We start from the raw sequence: 14,341 nt of genomic DNA, 5'->3' as shown, positions 1-14,341 counted from the left end.
TTTTCTTTTAAGCATGTTTTAAATATTCTTAACTATTAAAAAAATAAATATAAAAATAAATTTACTAGTAGTTATTTTTTTAATTATTAAAAAAATTAATAAAAAAAATTAAAATATATGAATGGGTTAATAACTTAATGCTAGTATTTTTTGTATTTATTTTTAGAGTAATGTTAGAGAGAAGTCACTATAGCAGTGCACACTTTATACTCACTACATGGTTGTTTCTAGTTAATTGTTTTCAACATTCACTTGGAGAGATGTGTGGTCTCATATCATATATATAAAATGAATATTCTCAATAATAACTTTTATCTATATTTATTCTTATTTTTATTTGAGTCAATTTCTCTTTTGGGATACGACGATACGTCTCGTCTGAAGTTCTACCATTACCTCTAATTTCGGTGAGGTGATGTTTCATTATTGCAGTAGATGTCAATCGGCAGTGCTGCCACCATTCTTCTAAGTGCAATGTATATGCCCGCTTTTCCCATTTTAGAGAGAAGTGATATGGATACGAATTTCGAATATCCTGTGACCTGTCAAATGGCTATTAGTTATTTTGGATAATGGTAGGTTTATTATTTTTTTAATTTTTTTTAATAATTAAAGATGTTAAAATAATACTTAAAAAAATAATAAAAAAATAAAAATTTAAATACATGATAGAGTAATAAAAAGATGATAAAATATGGCAGTAAGTCTATAATTATCTATTTAGATTTTTTACTTTTTATATATTGATCCTGGTAGGGAAATATGAAAAATGTTACTCTTACGGACAGTTGAGTCCTGATAATTTTTTATTTATTTAGTAATTAAGAAAGTATTTTTAATGATATTGTAATTTTTTTAAAATGTTTAAAATTATAAAAAACTAAATGAAAAAATAAAAATAAAAAAACTTTTTAACCCTTAAGACCCTTCTCGTGCTAACTGCTCGGAAAATATATACGGTAACTCCAGCCCCTCACACCACTTTGGACTTTGGAGTCCCTGAACCTTGTTTTGGGATTTTTTTTTTTATTATTTATAACTTTTTTTTGGGTTAAAATAGAACGATAAGAGGGTTGTTTTTAACACCACTGAAAATGGTTTTGGGATTTATTTAGTTTTTGTATTTTTATCTCTTGGATTTGCAATTTTCAATTAGTGTCAAATTTAAGTACTTAAAATCATTAAATATCATAATCTAAAGACATTATCTTTGATTCATATTAAAACGGGTACAAAAAAAAATTAAAATAAAAAAGGAGAGGGGAGAAGATAGAAGGGGAGAGAATTAGAGGGTTAGATCTTTGCTATTTTTATTTGTAATTGAATATATATTCTTATTTATTAGTGAATGAGGATATAAAAAGAATAAAATTACAATAAATCAATAATATTAATTAATTTATATAATAAATTAAATATAATAAAAGATAAGTCATATTATTGTGTGTATATATACGTGTGTGTATATATATCGACTAAAATGTTGTGAATATATTTTTATTATAATATGAATATTTTATTATGAATATGTTCGATAGTTTTTTTTAAATAATATATTTGACAGTTGTTGCAACAACGAAGCAAACACCCATATTTTATTTGATAATTGATATACATAATATATTTTTAGAACACATTTTATAATAATATTGTAAAATTAATATATTTTTATAAAATAATGTTATTTTTATAAAATAATATTTTATAAAATTATCACTTATTTAACATATTATTATAAAATATATCGTGAAAAATATTATCTATAAATCATTTTCGATTTTATTTTATCATTTTCTGTGGAAGGCTGCAAGCACCCATATTTTTAAACTTTTTATTGTTTGGCAGAACATATATTTCAAGTATTAACTGTGGAGCTAAGATCCTCCAATACTGTCACTCCACGTGTGAGAAATAATATATTTTAAGATTATTTGGGAGAAAAATATTATATACAGTAATGAAATGTATAAACGTCGTATAATTATTTTAAAAAAAAGTAAGATTTAATATTAAAAAATTAATTTCTTTTTATATTAATCTCATATTTATTAATTTTTTAAAATTAATTACATAACACTTATACACTCTCAACTACAAATATCATTTGACATTTAAGGGATCCAAAGCACAAAAAAACAGTCTCCGACTACAAATCCAGTCACGCACGTGCGATACTCCCTTCGTGTCTCCTTGTCCGTGATGCTTATAGTTTTAGCTCCCTCCGTTCTCTTTACCCTTTTTGTTTCAATATACGTACTTCCACTGCTTCTCTCCATGGAGCAGTTCTACTCGGTTAATGGATACCCTTCACATTAATGAAAGTCTCAGCTCACACGCTCAAAGCTCTGCAACTGATCTCTGTCCGTCCTCTTTTTCTTCCTTAGCTTGGTAACAGCGATATTCTCCTTGTGTTTTTTTTTGTGATTTTTGATATTTTTGTTCTTCTGCAAATTATTACAGCCCCATCTTTAGATATTTGTTCGATTTCTATTTCATTTATATTTGAAGTTTTTGGACAACTATATTACATGAAAAAGGAAAAGAAAAGCTGCTGAGCTTCGGTATTTTGTTTAGAACAGAAAAAACATTGGGTTTCTCGGGCTCATTTGGACACTATATTTTAAAATATATATGAATATTAGTAAAATAATTTGAGTTATGATATTTTATTGGGTATTGAAAAATGAGAGGAAAAAAATTAAATAAAAATATTATAAAGTTAAAATCTTGTTATAAATTTTTAATATTATTTTTGTTTTAAAATTTGAAAAAATTGTATTGTTTTTTATGTTCTGTTTGAAAGTTTTGGGAAAAGTTGTCTTGAGTTTTGTGTTTGGATGATGTTTAGGTATTGATTAGACTGAAAAAGTTGAATATTTGAAATTGAAAAGAGTTTTATATTTTAGTGATGTTTAAGAAGAAAATATATAATAATATATGAGATTACCTTGTTACATAAACAAGGCCTAAGGCTCATTTGTTGAGCATCATTATTAAGCTACTTGTATCTTTGGTTTCGGAAATTTGGTTTAATTATATCTTTAAAGGAAAAGTGGTGAGTCGCTTTTTTGTTATTTAGGAACTGTTTGGTTTGTTGGATAATTTTACTGCAAAAAAAAAATCTTCATTATTATTTAAAATTTGCGTAAAATTAAATATTTAATCTGAGCGTAAACGAGGTGTCATGATAACAATTGCCCAGAACTGTTATAATTATTGTTCGGGAATAATTTTTTCTCTGTATTACTTTCGTTAATCTGTTTCCTGTCGAAACAAATGAAGTCCTCTGAGTGGTTCAAATTATGAGATGTTTAATAGAGTGATTACGCATCATCACCTTTTGAACACTAGTGCATATTGGTAGATAGAACATTTGATTATCTGCATTCGTTATTGGAGATGATATGGAGAACAAGAAAATTGTGAGCTGCTTCATTGAATCTTTCTGCTGGCAATAGGTTCTCCACAAAGAACGAAAGGATGCTTTAACTGTTTTGTAAAGGTGCCTTTGGAAATACCATGGCAATTGAATGGTCAATTCTGTGACAACACAGGATTTGAAGGCTTGAGTTTGTTGTTCAACTTGGAAGTAAGTGGCAGTCATCACCACATATAATGTATATGGATCACTTTGTTGAAACATTTTGTGCAGTTTTACCAGTTCAGTTTTCTACTAATAAGATGGTGGCTTTCAAGTTATTTTGGGGCCTGTTAATGATGTTGAATTTGCTCATATAATCTTGAAGAAAGAAAATCTCGTGATTGAATTTCCATCTGTTACAAAAAGCCATCAATATATAGTACCTATGTTTGGTGGATTTTTTTTTCATGCGTATAGGTGGAATTATTGTTGTTAGCTGTTATTATAAAAACATTTCATTTTATTCAAAACAAAAAAAAAAAGCTCTCATTTAATTTATTTGAACTCATATTGTTTAGTGGTTTAACATTACGATATGATTATTTTTATTCTCAGATTTGTTAAGAGAGTTATTGGGTAATGGATTCCTGTGATTGCATCGACTCACAATGGCCCCATGATGAGCTTCTAGTGAAATATCAGTATATCTCAGATGTATTAATTGCCCTTGCGTATTTCTCCATACCTTTGGAGCTTATATATTTTGTTCAAAAATCCGCATTCTTCCCATATAGATGGGTGCTTATGCAGTTTGGTGCTTTTATTGTTCTTTGTGGAGCTACCCACTTTATAAACTTGTGGACGTTCTCTGTGCACTCTAAAGTTGTTGCTGTTGTCATGACGGTTGCAAAGGTTGCTTGTGCTATTGTATCGTGTGCAACTGCATTAATGCTTGTTCACATTATACCTGATCTGTTAAGTGTCAAAACTCGGGAACTATTTCTAAAGAACAAGGCTGAAGAGCTTGACAGGGAGATGGGGCGTATTCTTACACAAGAAGAAACTGGAAGGCATGTTAGGATGTTGACTCACGAAATTAGAAACACACTTGACAGAGATACTATATTGAAAACCACACTTGTTGAGTTGGGTAGGACTTTAGGCCTTGAGGAATGTGCACTGTGGAGGCCATCACGAAGTGGTATGAATCTGCAACTTTCGGACACCCTAAATTACCAAACACAAGTTGGGTCTACTGTGCCACTAAACAATACTATAGTCAATGAAGTTTTCAATAGTGCTCGAGCAATGTGCATACCATACACATGCCCACTGGCCAGGATCAGACCTCTTGTGGGAAGACATGTTCCAACTGAGGTTGTTGCTGTGCGTGTTCCTCTTTTACATCTCTCAAATTTCCAGATTAATGATTGGCCTGATCTCTCCACAAAAAGCTACGCAATCATGGTTTTGATTCTACCTACAGATGGTGTCAGGAAATGGCGAAACCATGAATTGGACCTTGTTGATGTTGTTGCAGACCAGGTTTTTTTCATTACTATGTTCTATTTGACTTCTGTGCCACACGTAATATGTATCATAATTGTTTTCTTCTATATTTCCTACCTCTTAGTGCTTTTTGATTCTGAGTTTATCCTTTGACACTCCTACAGGTAGCTGTTGCTCTTTCACATGCCGCAATTCTGGAAGAGTCTTTGCGTGCCCGTGATCAGCTCATGGAGCAGAATGTTGCTCTAGATTTAGCTCGACGTGAGGCAGAGATGGCTATCCATGCTCGCCTTGATTTCCTTGCTGTCATGAACCATGAAATGAGGACACCAATGCATGCAATGATTGCATTATCTTCACTTCTTTTAGAGACTGAGCTAACTCCAGAACGAAGGGTTATGATAGAGACAGTACTAAAGAGTAGTAACCTTTTGGCAACCCTTATTAATGATGTTCTAGATCTTTCTAGACTTGAAGATGGAAGCCTAGAATTAGAAAGTGGGAAATTCAACCTTCATGGGGTTTTCAGAGAGGTGAGTATCCCAGCAGTTCAATATTTGTTAATGGAATTGAAATAATCTTGATTTGCTACAGCTTAACATACAGGCATCTTGGTAATGTTATCTGTCCTAAATTTGCAGGTCATGAATTTGATAAAGCCTATTGCATGTGTGAAGAAGTTATCCACTACTTTGCTTCTGGCACCGGATCTACCTGTATGTGCTGTTGGTGACGAGAAACGGCTTATGCAAACTATTTTAAATGTTGCGAGTAACGCTGTGAAGTTCACAAAGGAGGGATACATTTCAATTATTGCATCTGTTGCAAAACCAGAGTCTCTAAGAGATTGGCGACCCTCTGAGTTTCATCCAGCATCAAGTGATGGTTGCTTCTACCTAGTAGTACAGGTTGATAAATAGTGGATTCTACTTTCATTCGGTTTATTTTTCTTCACAGGTCTTGCAATTTTTCTTTTGAGGCTTGAGCAATTCTTGTTATGTTATGACATGTAAGTTTTGGTGATTACAGGGTATCCTTACGTTTATTATCTCTTGTGATCTGGTGCTTTACTTTAGTGATCGTCATATAAGATGTCTCATCTCAGCATCTATGGCTAGATGCCTGGATATAAGCTAAATGCATTATCTCGTCTTTATTTTTTTTTGTATGGTTACTGCATACCATCTCGCTTGTTTTCAACTGTAACATCCCTGTTTCTGCAGGTCAAGGATTCTGGCTGTGGCATTCTTCCACAGGACATTCCACATATTTTTACCAAATTTGCTCAGTCACAAAGTGGATCCAGTCGAAAGAATGGTGTTGCAGGACTTGGACTCGCCATTTGTAAACGGTAAGAGTCCACGATCTTAGACCTTACATGTGAATACTGCACGGATAACTGGTTTTTCCACCTGAGAATATTTTTGACCGTTCATGCGAGTATGCAAAGTGTTTTAGAGATAGTTCCTTCCCAATATCATCTTGTGGAAGGTTTTGACTTTTGACCAACTAGCAATTGCCCCAGCGTGGGAACAATAAAATAGGATTGCAATCCAGTGGCTGTCTTGTCCCTAGTTTATTCATTGTTTGCTTTAACTTTCCCTTTCCAAATTTTGATCAAATGCCTTGCTTTTCAAACAATTGAATCAGGTTCGTAAATCTCATGGGAGGACTGATTTGGTTAGAGAGCGAGGGCCTTGATAAAGGGAGCACTGCTGCATTCATTGTAAAACTTGGGATTTGTGACAACCCAAGTGATTCAACCATGCACCAGGTTGCCCCCAGGGGTCGTGCTCATAAGGGCAGTGGAGATCTTCCTGGACATAAAGCTGTGTTTAGAGATATTGATGATGTTGCTTCTTCAAGTTGCCGGTACCAAAGAAGTCTATAAATGCTAATGCATGCAGATTTTGTTGCATCAAATGACTTGCCAAATATGCCTAGCCCCCCCACCCCCACCCCCACCCCCGGCCCGCCCTTTCTCCCTCCTCTCAACTCCTCCCAAGTAGGCTGTGTAATGGGAGGCTAACATTGATCGAGGCCCCGAATAATGGTGCTGATGGAAACTGCATGGAATGGCGTAGATGTAATTTTGCCAAAAGATTATTCCAATGGCGGTATATATTTGAGCAATGATGTGCAAGATATATCACCATAACCTGCTTATAATTCATGTCCGGACCAACATAAAAAATAAGACGGTACATTGATTTTGATTCATGAACCTCGACGATGGTGAAACAATGTTAAGATCATACATAGGAGGTGACGAAAGTTAAGATATACACAATTGTAACTCGAAACTTTCAACACTCATAATGGCATGAGCAACATTAGGTCGGATGTCAATGTCTGCGACTGCCATATCAGTGGTGGTGGTCTTAACTGGGTTTCATGTAATCTAGAACTCATCATAAACAAGGAAATTAAAAAAACAATATTAACTACAAAATATGTTGGAAAAATCAATTACATTGGGGAACAAAGTAACAAGAATAATGAATCTAATGAAAGGGATAAAATTATTTTTGTAATTCTATAATAAATGGATGGTATTTTCAATAAAAATAGAGCTATAAAAATGTTATAAAAAAAGGGTTCATCTTTATCCTTTTCCCAGTAGCAAAGTATCAGCAAGTATCTCTTTTTAATTCGAGGCTTCAAAAACCCAAATGAAAACGATTAGGGTGAAGCCCAAATATATTGCAAGAGGCCCATTAATTAGAAAATGACACGTGTAAGCATTTGCGCCGTTTACGTCGAGCCCAATACGGCCCAAAATGCCGAACCCCTCCCCAAACCCTAAGGGAGAAATGAATCGCATTTCTGTGGCCATATATAAACCTCAGCTTTCACGAACTCTAATACTCTCTGCCATAGCAGCTACCATAGAAAGCGAGAGAGAGAGCGAGACAGCGAGCGAGAGATGGTTTCGCTGAAGCTCCAGAAACGGCTCGCAGCAAGTGTTCTCAAGTGCGGTCGAGGCAAGGTCTGGATCGACCCAAATGAAGTCAATGAAATCTCCATGGCCAACTCTCGTACGCTCTTGTTCTCCCTCTATTTGCCCCTCTCTGTCTCTCTCCATTTTTTAATTTTTTGTTTTTTATTAGGGGGTTAAGATTTGTTTTTTTTATTTGTGCGATCCGTTATCCGGTTTGATGATGTTTACCTCCTCAAACTTTCTTTTGTGGAAAAAGGAAATAGATGGAAGGTTTTCTGGGCGTTTCCACCTATAGCTTTACTAGTCGCTAATGTAAATTTTGTCTTTCTTTTCGTTCTTTCTCAGCAGCCAAACGGGCGTTGGATCTTTGTTTGTGGTGGTAGGTTTGTTTAGACCGTCGCTATGAGTGTTCTGAGCTGGGGGTTTTAACTCTACATTGTTAGGGTTTTGTATGATTTGGCCCATTTGGGATTATTTAGTCGATATTGGAGCTGGAAAATGCGTTGTCTGTTTGGATTAATTGGTTTCAAGTTATATTAATTTCGCGGTCTACCGTTCTGCCACGCTTTTATGTTTTAAGTTGTTACTCGAGGTATCCTTTTGGCATCACTGTGTACTGGTTAATCGGATCTATTCTTTCGTTTGTACAGAAAATGAGTGAAAATTTTCAAATTCTGACCAAAGCCGCTTTGTTATAGTCACACAAATTGTTATGTTTGCTTGACTGTAGGTTTTCTCCTTTATTGGGTTTAGTAGAATCTTTTTATTTACATGATATGCGTTGTTGGTAATTATTGCCTCCTAATGTTTTAACCCAATGGAATTTGTGAATTGTTTTTAGTATTGTATGCGGGATTATTTTTGTATGTACTAGCTAGACTATTAGTTATGAAGACCTTGAAGTGCTTGAATAATATTGTTGAGCATTATCAATACATAATCTATGCAAAAAAATTTTATGGGCTTTTTTTGTTTCATTATTTATGTTTGTGGATTCCGGTGCAGGCCAAAATATAAGAAAGCTGGTAAAGGATGGTTTCATCATCAGAAAGCCAACCAAGATTCACTCACGTTCTCGGGCACGCCGCATGAAGGTGGCTAAGAGGAAGGGACGCCATTCTGGATATGGTAAATCTTCAACCCATGAGAAATGTAGAAATTTGGATTCAAACTAAATGAATTCTGAATTTGGGATTTCTATCTCGTGTTGAGTGTTGTGAATAAAGCCTCGTTTGTTTTCGCTGATGAGATGAGATGAGTTGAGTTGAAATTAAAGCTAAAAAGTTGAATAAAATATTGTTAGAATATATGTTTTTAATATTATTTCTATTTTGAGATTTTAAAAAGTTGAAGTGTTTATTTTATTTTGTATGAGAATTTGGGAAAGTTGTAATGATTAGATGAGATGAGTTTGGAAGTTTCCTGAAAACAAACGAGGCCCAAGTATACTCTTGTTATGTGTTGAAGACATTGACACTGGTCATTTGCACGACCTCACTGAACATGCACATCTATGCACATAGTTAGCCAATAAGTTATCTATGTGCCAATCATTTGTGGAGGTCCATCAGTGAAAGATCTTCATTGCTGTATTGGCCTAACCAAAACTCTAGAAGTGATGTGGGGGGAACACCATGGTCAGAAAATAGTTTGGTGTTTAGTTGCAGTTGTAAGAGCTGAAGCTAGTGGAAATTTTGTAATACTGAGTTTTAGTTTAAATTTCTTTCAGGTAAGCGTAAGGGTACAAGGGAGGCAAGGTTGCCCACCAAAGTGCTGTGGATGAGGAGAATGCGTGTGCTCAGGCGCTTACTCCGAAAGTACAGGGAATCGAAGAAGATTGACAAGCACATGTACCATGACATGTACATGAAGGTGAAGGGTAATGTTTTCAAGAACAAGCGTGTCCTGATGGAGAGCATTCACAAGTCCAAGGCTGAGAAGGCGAGGGAGAAGACTTTGTCTGATCAATTTGAGGCAAAGCGGGCAAAGAACAAGGCCAGCAGGGAGAGAAAATTTGCTAGAAGGGAGGAGCGATTGGCCCAGGTTAGGCTTTCAGTTTTATATTGTATATTACAGTGCAAATGCTTATTTGGATGAATGAATATTAGATTGTGTTACGTACAATTTATGCACTGGTTTGCATTAAGCCTTGTGTCATGTGCAAACTTGATAACCTGGCTCTTGTTAAAAGAATGATGGTCACTTGTGCTATTTTTTTTTAAGTTGAAAAAGATTTCAGTTGTAAATTGGTGGAATTCAGTCAGTTTGGGTTTAACTGATTGAGATTTGGTAGCTATATTACATTTGATTTTTGACCTTTTTTGTGTTCTATTGTCCAAATTTGTAGGGACCAGGAGAAAAACCTGCTGCGGCTCCACCAGCTTCTACGCCTGTCACTGCTTCTCAACCTACTCAGTAAGTGTAACTTCTGTTACACGCCCATTTGAATTTAGCACGTCTGTTATTTTCAACTAAATAAGTAAATTTATTTCACTCGCAGGACAACTAAGAAATCCAAGAAGTGAGACCGAAATGAAGAGCACCGAAGGATGTATGACACTCGATGGCCCATGTGTCCTCGCTTGCTGGTCTAGAGTAGTTTTGACGAGTCTGTTTGGTATTTGTTTGTTTTGGAACTTAGTTTATATCCTAGATACAAGGAGACTTGATGTTTTGGTACTTAGTTTAATTAATGCTTACTTTATTATGCCGATTGGTTCTTACGGTTTGAATTTGAGTTAGTTTGAGAGGCCTCTATGTTGTTTTCTTTATACACGGACAAATGTCCAACAAATTTGCATTTCCTTAATTAGGTGTGGGTTTCAAATTTCGGGCTCCTATTGGAGTTGGTGTCATTTTTAGACGCAATATTTAGTTATCGCAAGTTCGGTTTCATTTCGGAATTGAAGTGGAATCGAACTTCATCATCTGAATCCAAGAAGATAGCACACCCGTGCACCACAAAATGGTCAGATTTCATTCACATGGTTGTTGCACATATTTTGTAATTAGATCCATGTATGAATTGCTAATAATCAGAATTTTCGTTTTTAGTCTACAAATTGCAGCAATATGAAAAATGGTTTGTGCCACCGATTGTGAAGAAAATGAGCAATATAAGCATGATATGCTCAAGAAGCTCGTCTTCACTGGCCTCTTTGGATTTCACTTGATAGATACGTCTTTACCGTGCATATTCTGTGTACTTGGACTGCGACTTATTTTGGGGTAGCAAATCCTGTTTTCGGGTCGTATGCGTCGTGTCAAGTCATGCACACTTGTTGTATAGATTAATCTGAATTTAATCGGTTAAATTAAATGTGTCAAACTTTTAGATCCTAATTCAACTCATTTAGATAATACGTCGTGTTACTTGTTTTAATCTGTTTAATAATTAATTAGAAATATGTTAACGTGATATAACTCATTTAAACTCGTTTGTTTTATGTAAATACGGTGAACTAAAATACTTTAACTTATTTGAACTTATTAACATAATTTCACATAAAAGTTAAAATCTAGAGTTATTAATAACCACAATATCTTAAAAATATATATCAATATTTTTAAAATTTTAACATATAATAAAATTAATATTACAAATCATACAATAACAAATATGAACATAGGTCTAAAATTACAATTTCAATAATCAAAATATAAGCATATTGAAAAATACAAATATTACAATTTAACAATAATAAAATTTTAATTTTGAAATAAATTTTAAACGGGTCAAAATAGGTTGATTTGGTATTAAGCAGATTGATTTGTTTATAAATCGCGTCTTAATGGGTACCTATTTTGACCTAAATCTGTTAATATCAAACTCAAACCCATTAATTTCGTATTGTATTCGTATTAAATTCAATAATTATGTCATATATTATCACCCCTATATTATGCTATTATTATGCTATGCACTATGCAATGAGATTCTTGTTAATTATAAGAAAGTGTCAATATTACTCGAGTGTTCTGCGAGACGAATCTTGATCGTGGTTTCTTCATCCTCTCCTCACTCTAACCTTAAGGGATTGAACCAAACTAAGGGAGTCAACCAATTATATTATAAGACCTGATAGAGTCTCACAGGCTCCACGTGGACACCCCTCTCTCACATGAATAGTGCAACATAGTATTTTTGTTATATCATATAAACAGAATTAGGGTTAGGATACAAAACTGATGTATGATATATTCAGTTGGAGTTGAAAATAATGCAGTTTTTTTTTTCTTTTAAATGAAAAATAATAAACTAACAACTATTTTACAATTTTATTTAAAATAGTGTAGTGCAAAATTGAGATTATTTTGAATGAAATGATACAATAACATTAATTAATTGACTGTAAAATGAGTTGTAAAAGAATGATAGGTATATCATTAAAAAATGGAGGCCGGTTATACATCAGCCTATACTCTCCACACATTATGGTTTTAATTTTTTTATTTATTTAATACATTAAGTGTGTTGAAATTATGTAAATAGTAGACTGATGTAAATAATTTTTCTAAAAAATGACTACTCCAAGTTTGAACTTTTTCAACTCCATTAATCTTCTTATGAAAAGGTTGACGTGTCAATTATATAATCAATATGACACAGAAAAGCGGATGGAAAAAGATGACATTTGTCATAATATGTAATTTAGCATTTAAGAGTTTTTAAAAATACAGACTTAGCATGCCACATCATCATAGTATTAAATATTAGAAATGAATAATACTAGATATAGTCTTAATATATGTAAATCTCATACACTCTATTTGAAAAGAAAAAATCTATTATTAAAAAGTAATTTTCTATATAAATTTTATATTTATCTATTTTTTTAAATTGAATGCGCAGGACTTACACAACCTAAGACCACAAATATTATTTCTCATTAAAAAAATAAAATATGCACTTTTATTTTTATTTGTTGGTTTCTTAAAGTTTTATAAGTTTATTTTATTTTTTATTTTAACTTTCTCCCTTGCAATGTGAGGGATTTGTTTTGAAGTTTGTAAAACAGTTCTTCTAGGGGCAGTCGGGCCGTGCAAACAGTGGGCAGTCGACCGCTAACGTGCGTTACATTTTTAAAAAAAAAAAAAAAGGTGAAATGCGGAAAAGAGAAATCTAAAAAGAGATTCTCTGTGGGTTTTGGCTTGTTCTTCAAGCATATGAAATGTGGTCTGAGGCTTGTTCTTCAAACAGAGATTCAGATCTTGTTCACATTGTGCTTTGGCTTTGTGTGTTCTTCACATTGTGCATTGAAACAAAGTGAAGAAAAATTGGATTTGGAAGTCGTCTTTGTCTTCAGCGTCGTCTGTTTCCAAACTGGGTAGATCTCTCCTTGTCGGAAAAGTTGGTGCGCACTGGTAAAAGCTTCGTGTGGGTCTTCTTCTTCATCGTGTGGGTCTTCTCCATGGGCAGCTTCATCCAAGGTTCATTGGATATTCAGATTTGTATATCTAGATTTGTCTTTGGATAAATGCATGTGAACCTTTGAGTTGGTGATGAACTTTCACATAGGGACTTCTATTTTTATTGTATCTCTCCAGTGAAATGTGAACAAATTATCCGGATGACATATTCAATGTTCCCAATAGGAGGGGGCAGCACCATCATGAAACACTTGCCCTTCCAGTGAATGAGTGATTGGTTTTGCAAGTATCAAAATTAACAAGTAATTTATGTTGCCAGTTTTAGCACTAATTTAAGAGGATTGATCTGTGCCTAAATGGTTCTTGCGTGACTTTTGCAATGGGTTGAAATGCATCCATAAATCTGGGCATGATGAAAAAGGAGGGAGGGAGAATGAGAAGTGGAGAGAGGGAGAATGGGGAAGACGAGGGACAGAGGATGAGAGCCAAAATGAACCGTTTCATCCAAGCCCAAAATGAATAGTTTCATTTTCCACATAGGCACCGTTTGCACAGCGGTTTCACATGCCACATGTCTCCAGCATTTTTGATTCTTCATATTCTCATTGCACTTTTATCGAACTTGAGTTTTTCTTCAAAAAAAAAATAATAATAAAATGATTATGAAAGTACCACCTACTATACAGAAAAAACTATTTTGCCCTTTCAACCTTACCGCTCCATTTGACCACTTGTAAAAAAAAAAATATTTTTTAATTAATAATTAAAGAAATAATTTTAAGTGTATTGGAGTATTTTTTTTATTTTTTAAATATATTAAGATAAATAAATAAATAAATAAATAAAAACCAAAATGTGAGAATAGCCTAACTTCCTATTATACAATGAGATAATAGCGTAGAATGTATTATTATTCTATATTTTTTTATCTCCTCGAATGGAGAAGTTGACTGCTTTGTACGTAAAGCTAGAATTCAAACTTTTTGAATTATTTATAAAAAATAAATAAATAAATAAAGGCATTAGGACGAAAAATGCTCATGCTGCCGCTGCATTTTTCCTCGTATAACATTGTTAAGTTGCCTTTCTATGAAGAGAAAAATATTCAACCCAAGGCTTCAGAATATATAAAGCAATAAATTGTATCGAGTTAAAGTTTT

General features: G+C 33.6%; 2 protein-coding genes across 4 annotated transcripts; both read left to right on the top strand.

Annotated features, from left to right (window-relative positions):
* The first annotated feature begins 2,203 nt into the window (after nt 1-2,203).
* On the top strand, nt 2,204-7,003 carry LOC108994145 (probable ethylene response sensor 1). 3 transcript variants are annotated; one of them, XM_035682926.1, is made up of 7 exons: nt 2,204-2,360; nt 3,459-3,589; nt 3,977-4,906; nt 5,035-5,403; nt 5,512-5,778; nt 6,094-6,221; nt 6,521-7,003. In XM_035682926.1, exons 3-7 carry the CDS (start codon nt 4,001-4,003, stop codon nt 6,759-6,761), a joined length of 1,911 nt encoding a protein of 636 aa, XP_035538819.1. In that variant the 5' UTR covers nt 2,204-2,360; nt 3,459-3,589; nt 3,977-4,000; the 3' UTR covers nt 6,762-7,003. The 3 variants fall into 3 exon arrangements, with proteins under 3 accessions (XP_035538819.1, XP_018824791.2, XP_018824792.2); XM_018969246.2 differs by having other exon boundaries at nt 2,204-2,388; XM_018969247.2 differs by lacking the exon at nt 3,459-3,589 and having other exon boundaries at nt 2,204-2,388.
* A 710-nt stretch (nt 7,004-7,713) lies between these two features.
* LOC108994144 (60S ribosomal protein L19-3) lies at nt 7,714-10,620 on the top strand. Its single transcript, XM_018969244.2, has 5 exons — nt 7,714-7,908; nt 8,817-8,939; nt 9,541-9,854; nt 10,159-10,226; nt 10,312-10,620. Exons 1-5 carry the CDS (start codon nt 7,797-7,799, stop codon nt 10,334-10,336), a joined length of 642 nt encoding a protein of 213 aa, XP_018824789.1. The 5' UTR covers nt 7,714-7,796; the 3' UTR covers nt 10,337-10,620.
* The last annotated feature ends 3,721 nt before the right edge of the window (nt 10,621-14,341 follow it).

This window comes from Juglans regia, chromosome 11 (genome assembly GCF_001411555.2).
Source record: "Juglans regia cultivar Chandler chromosome 11, Walnut 2.0, whole genome shotgun sequence".
Taxonomy (NCBI): Eukaryota; Viridiplantae; Streptophyta; class Magnoliopsida; order Fagales; family Juglandaceae; genus Juglans; species Juglans regia.
Note: the sequence above shows the minus strand (reverse complement) of the source record. Positions and strands in the feature narration are given on the sequence as shown.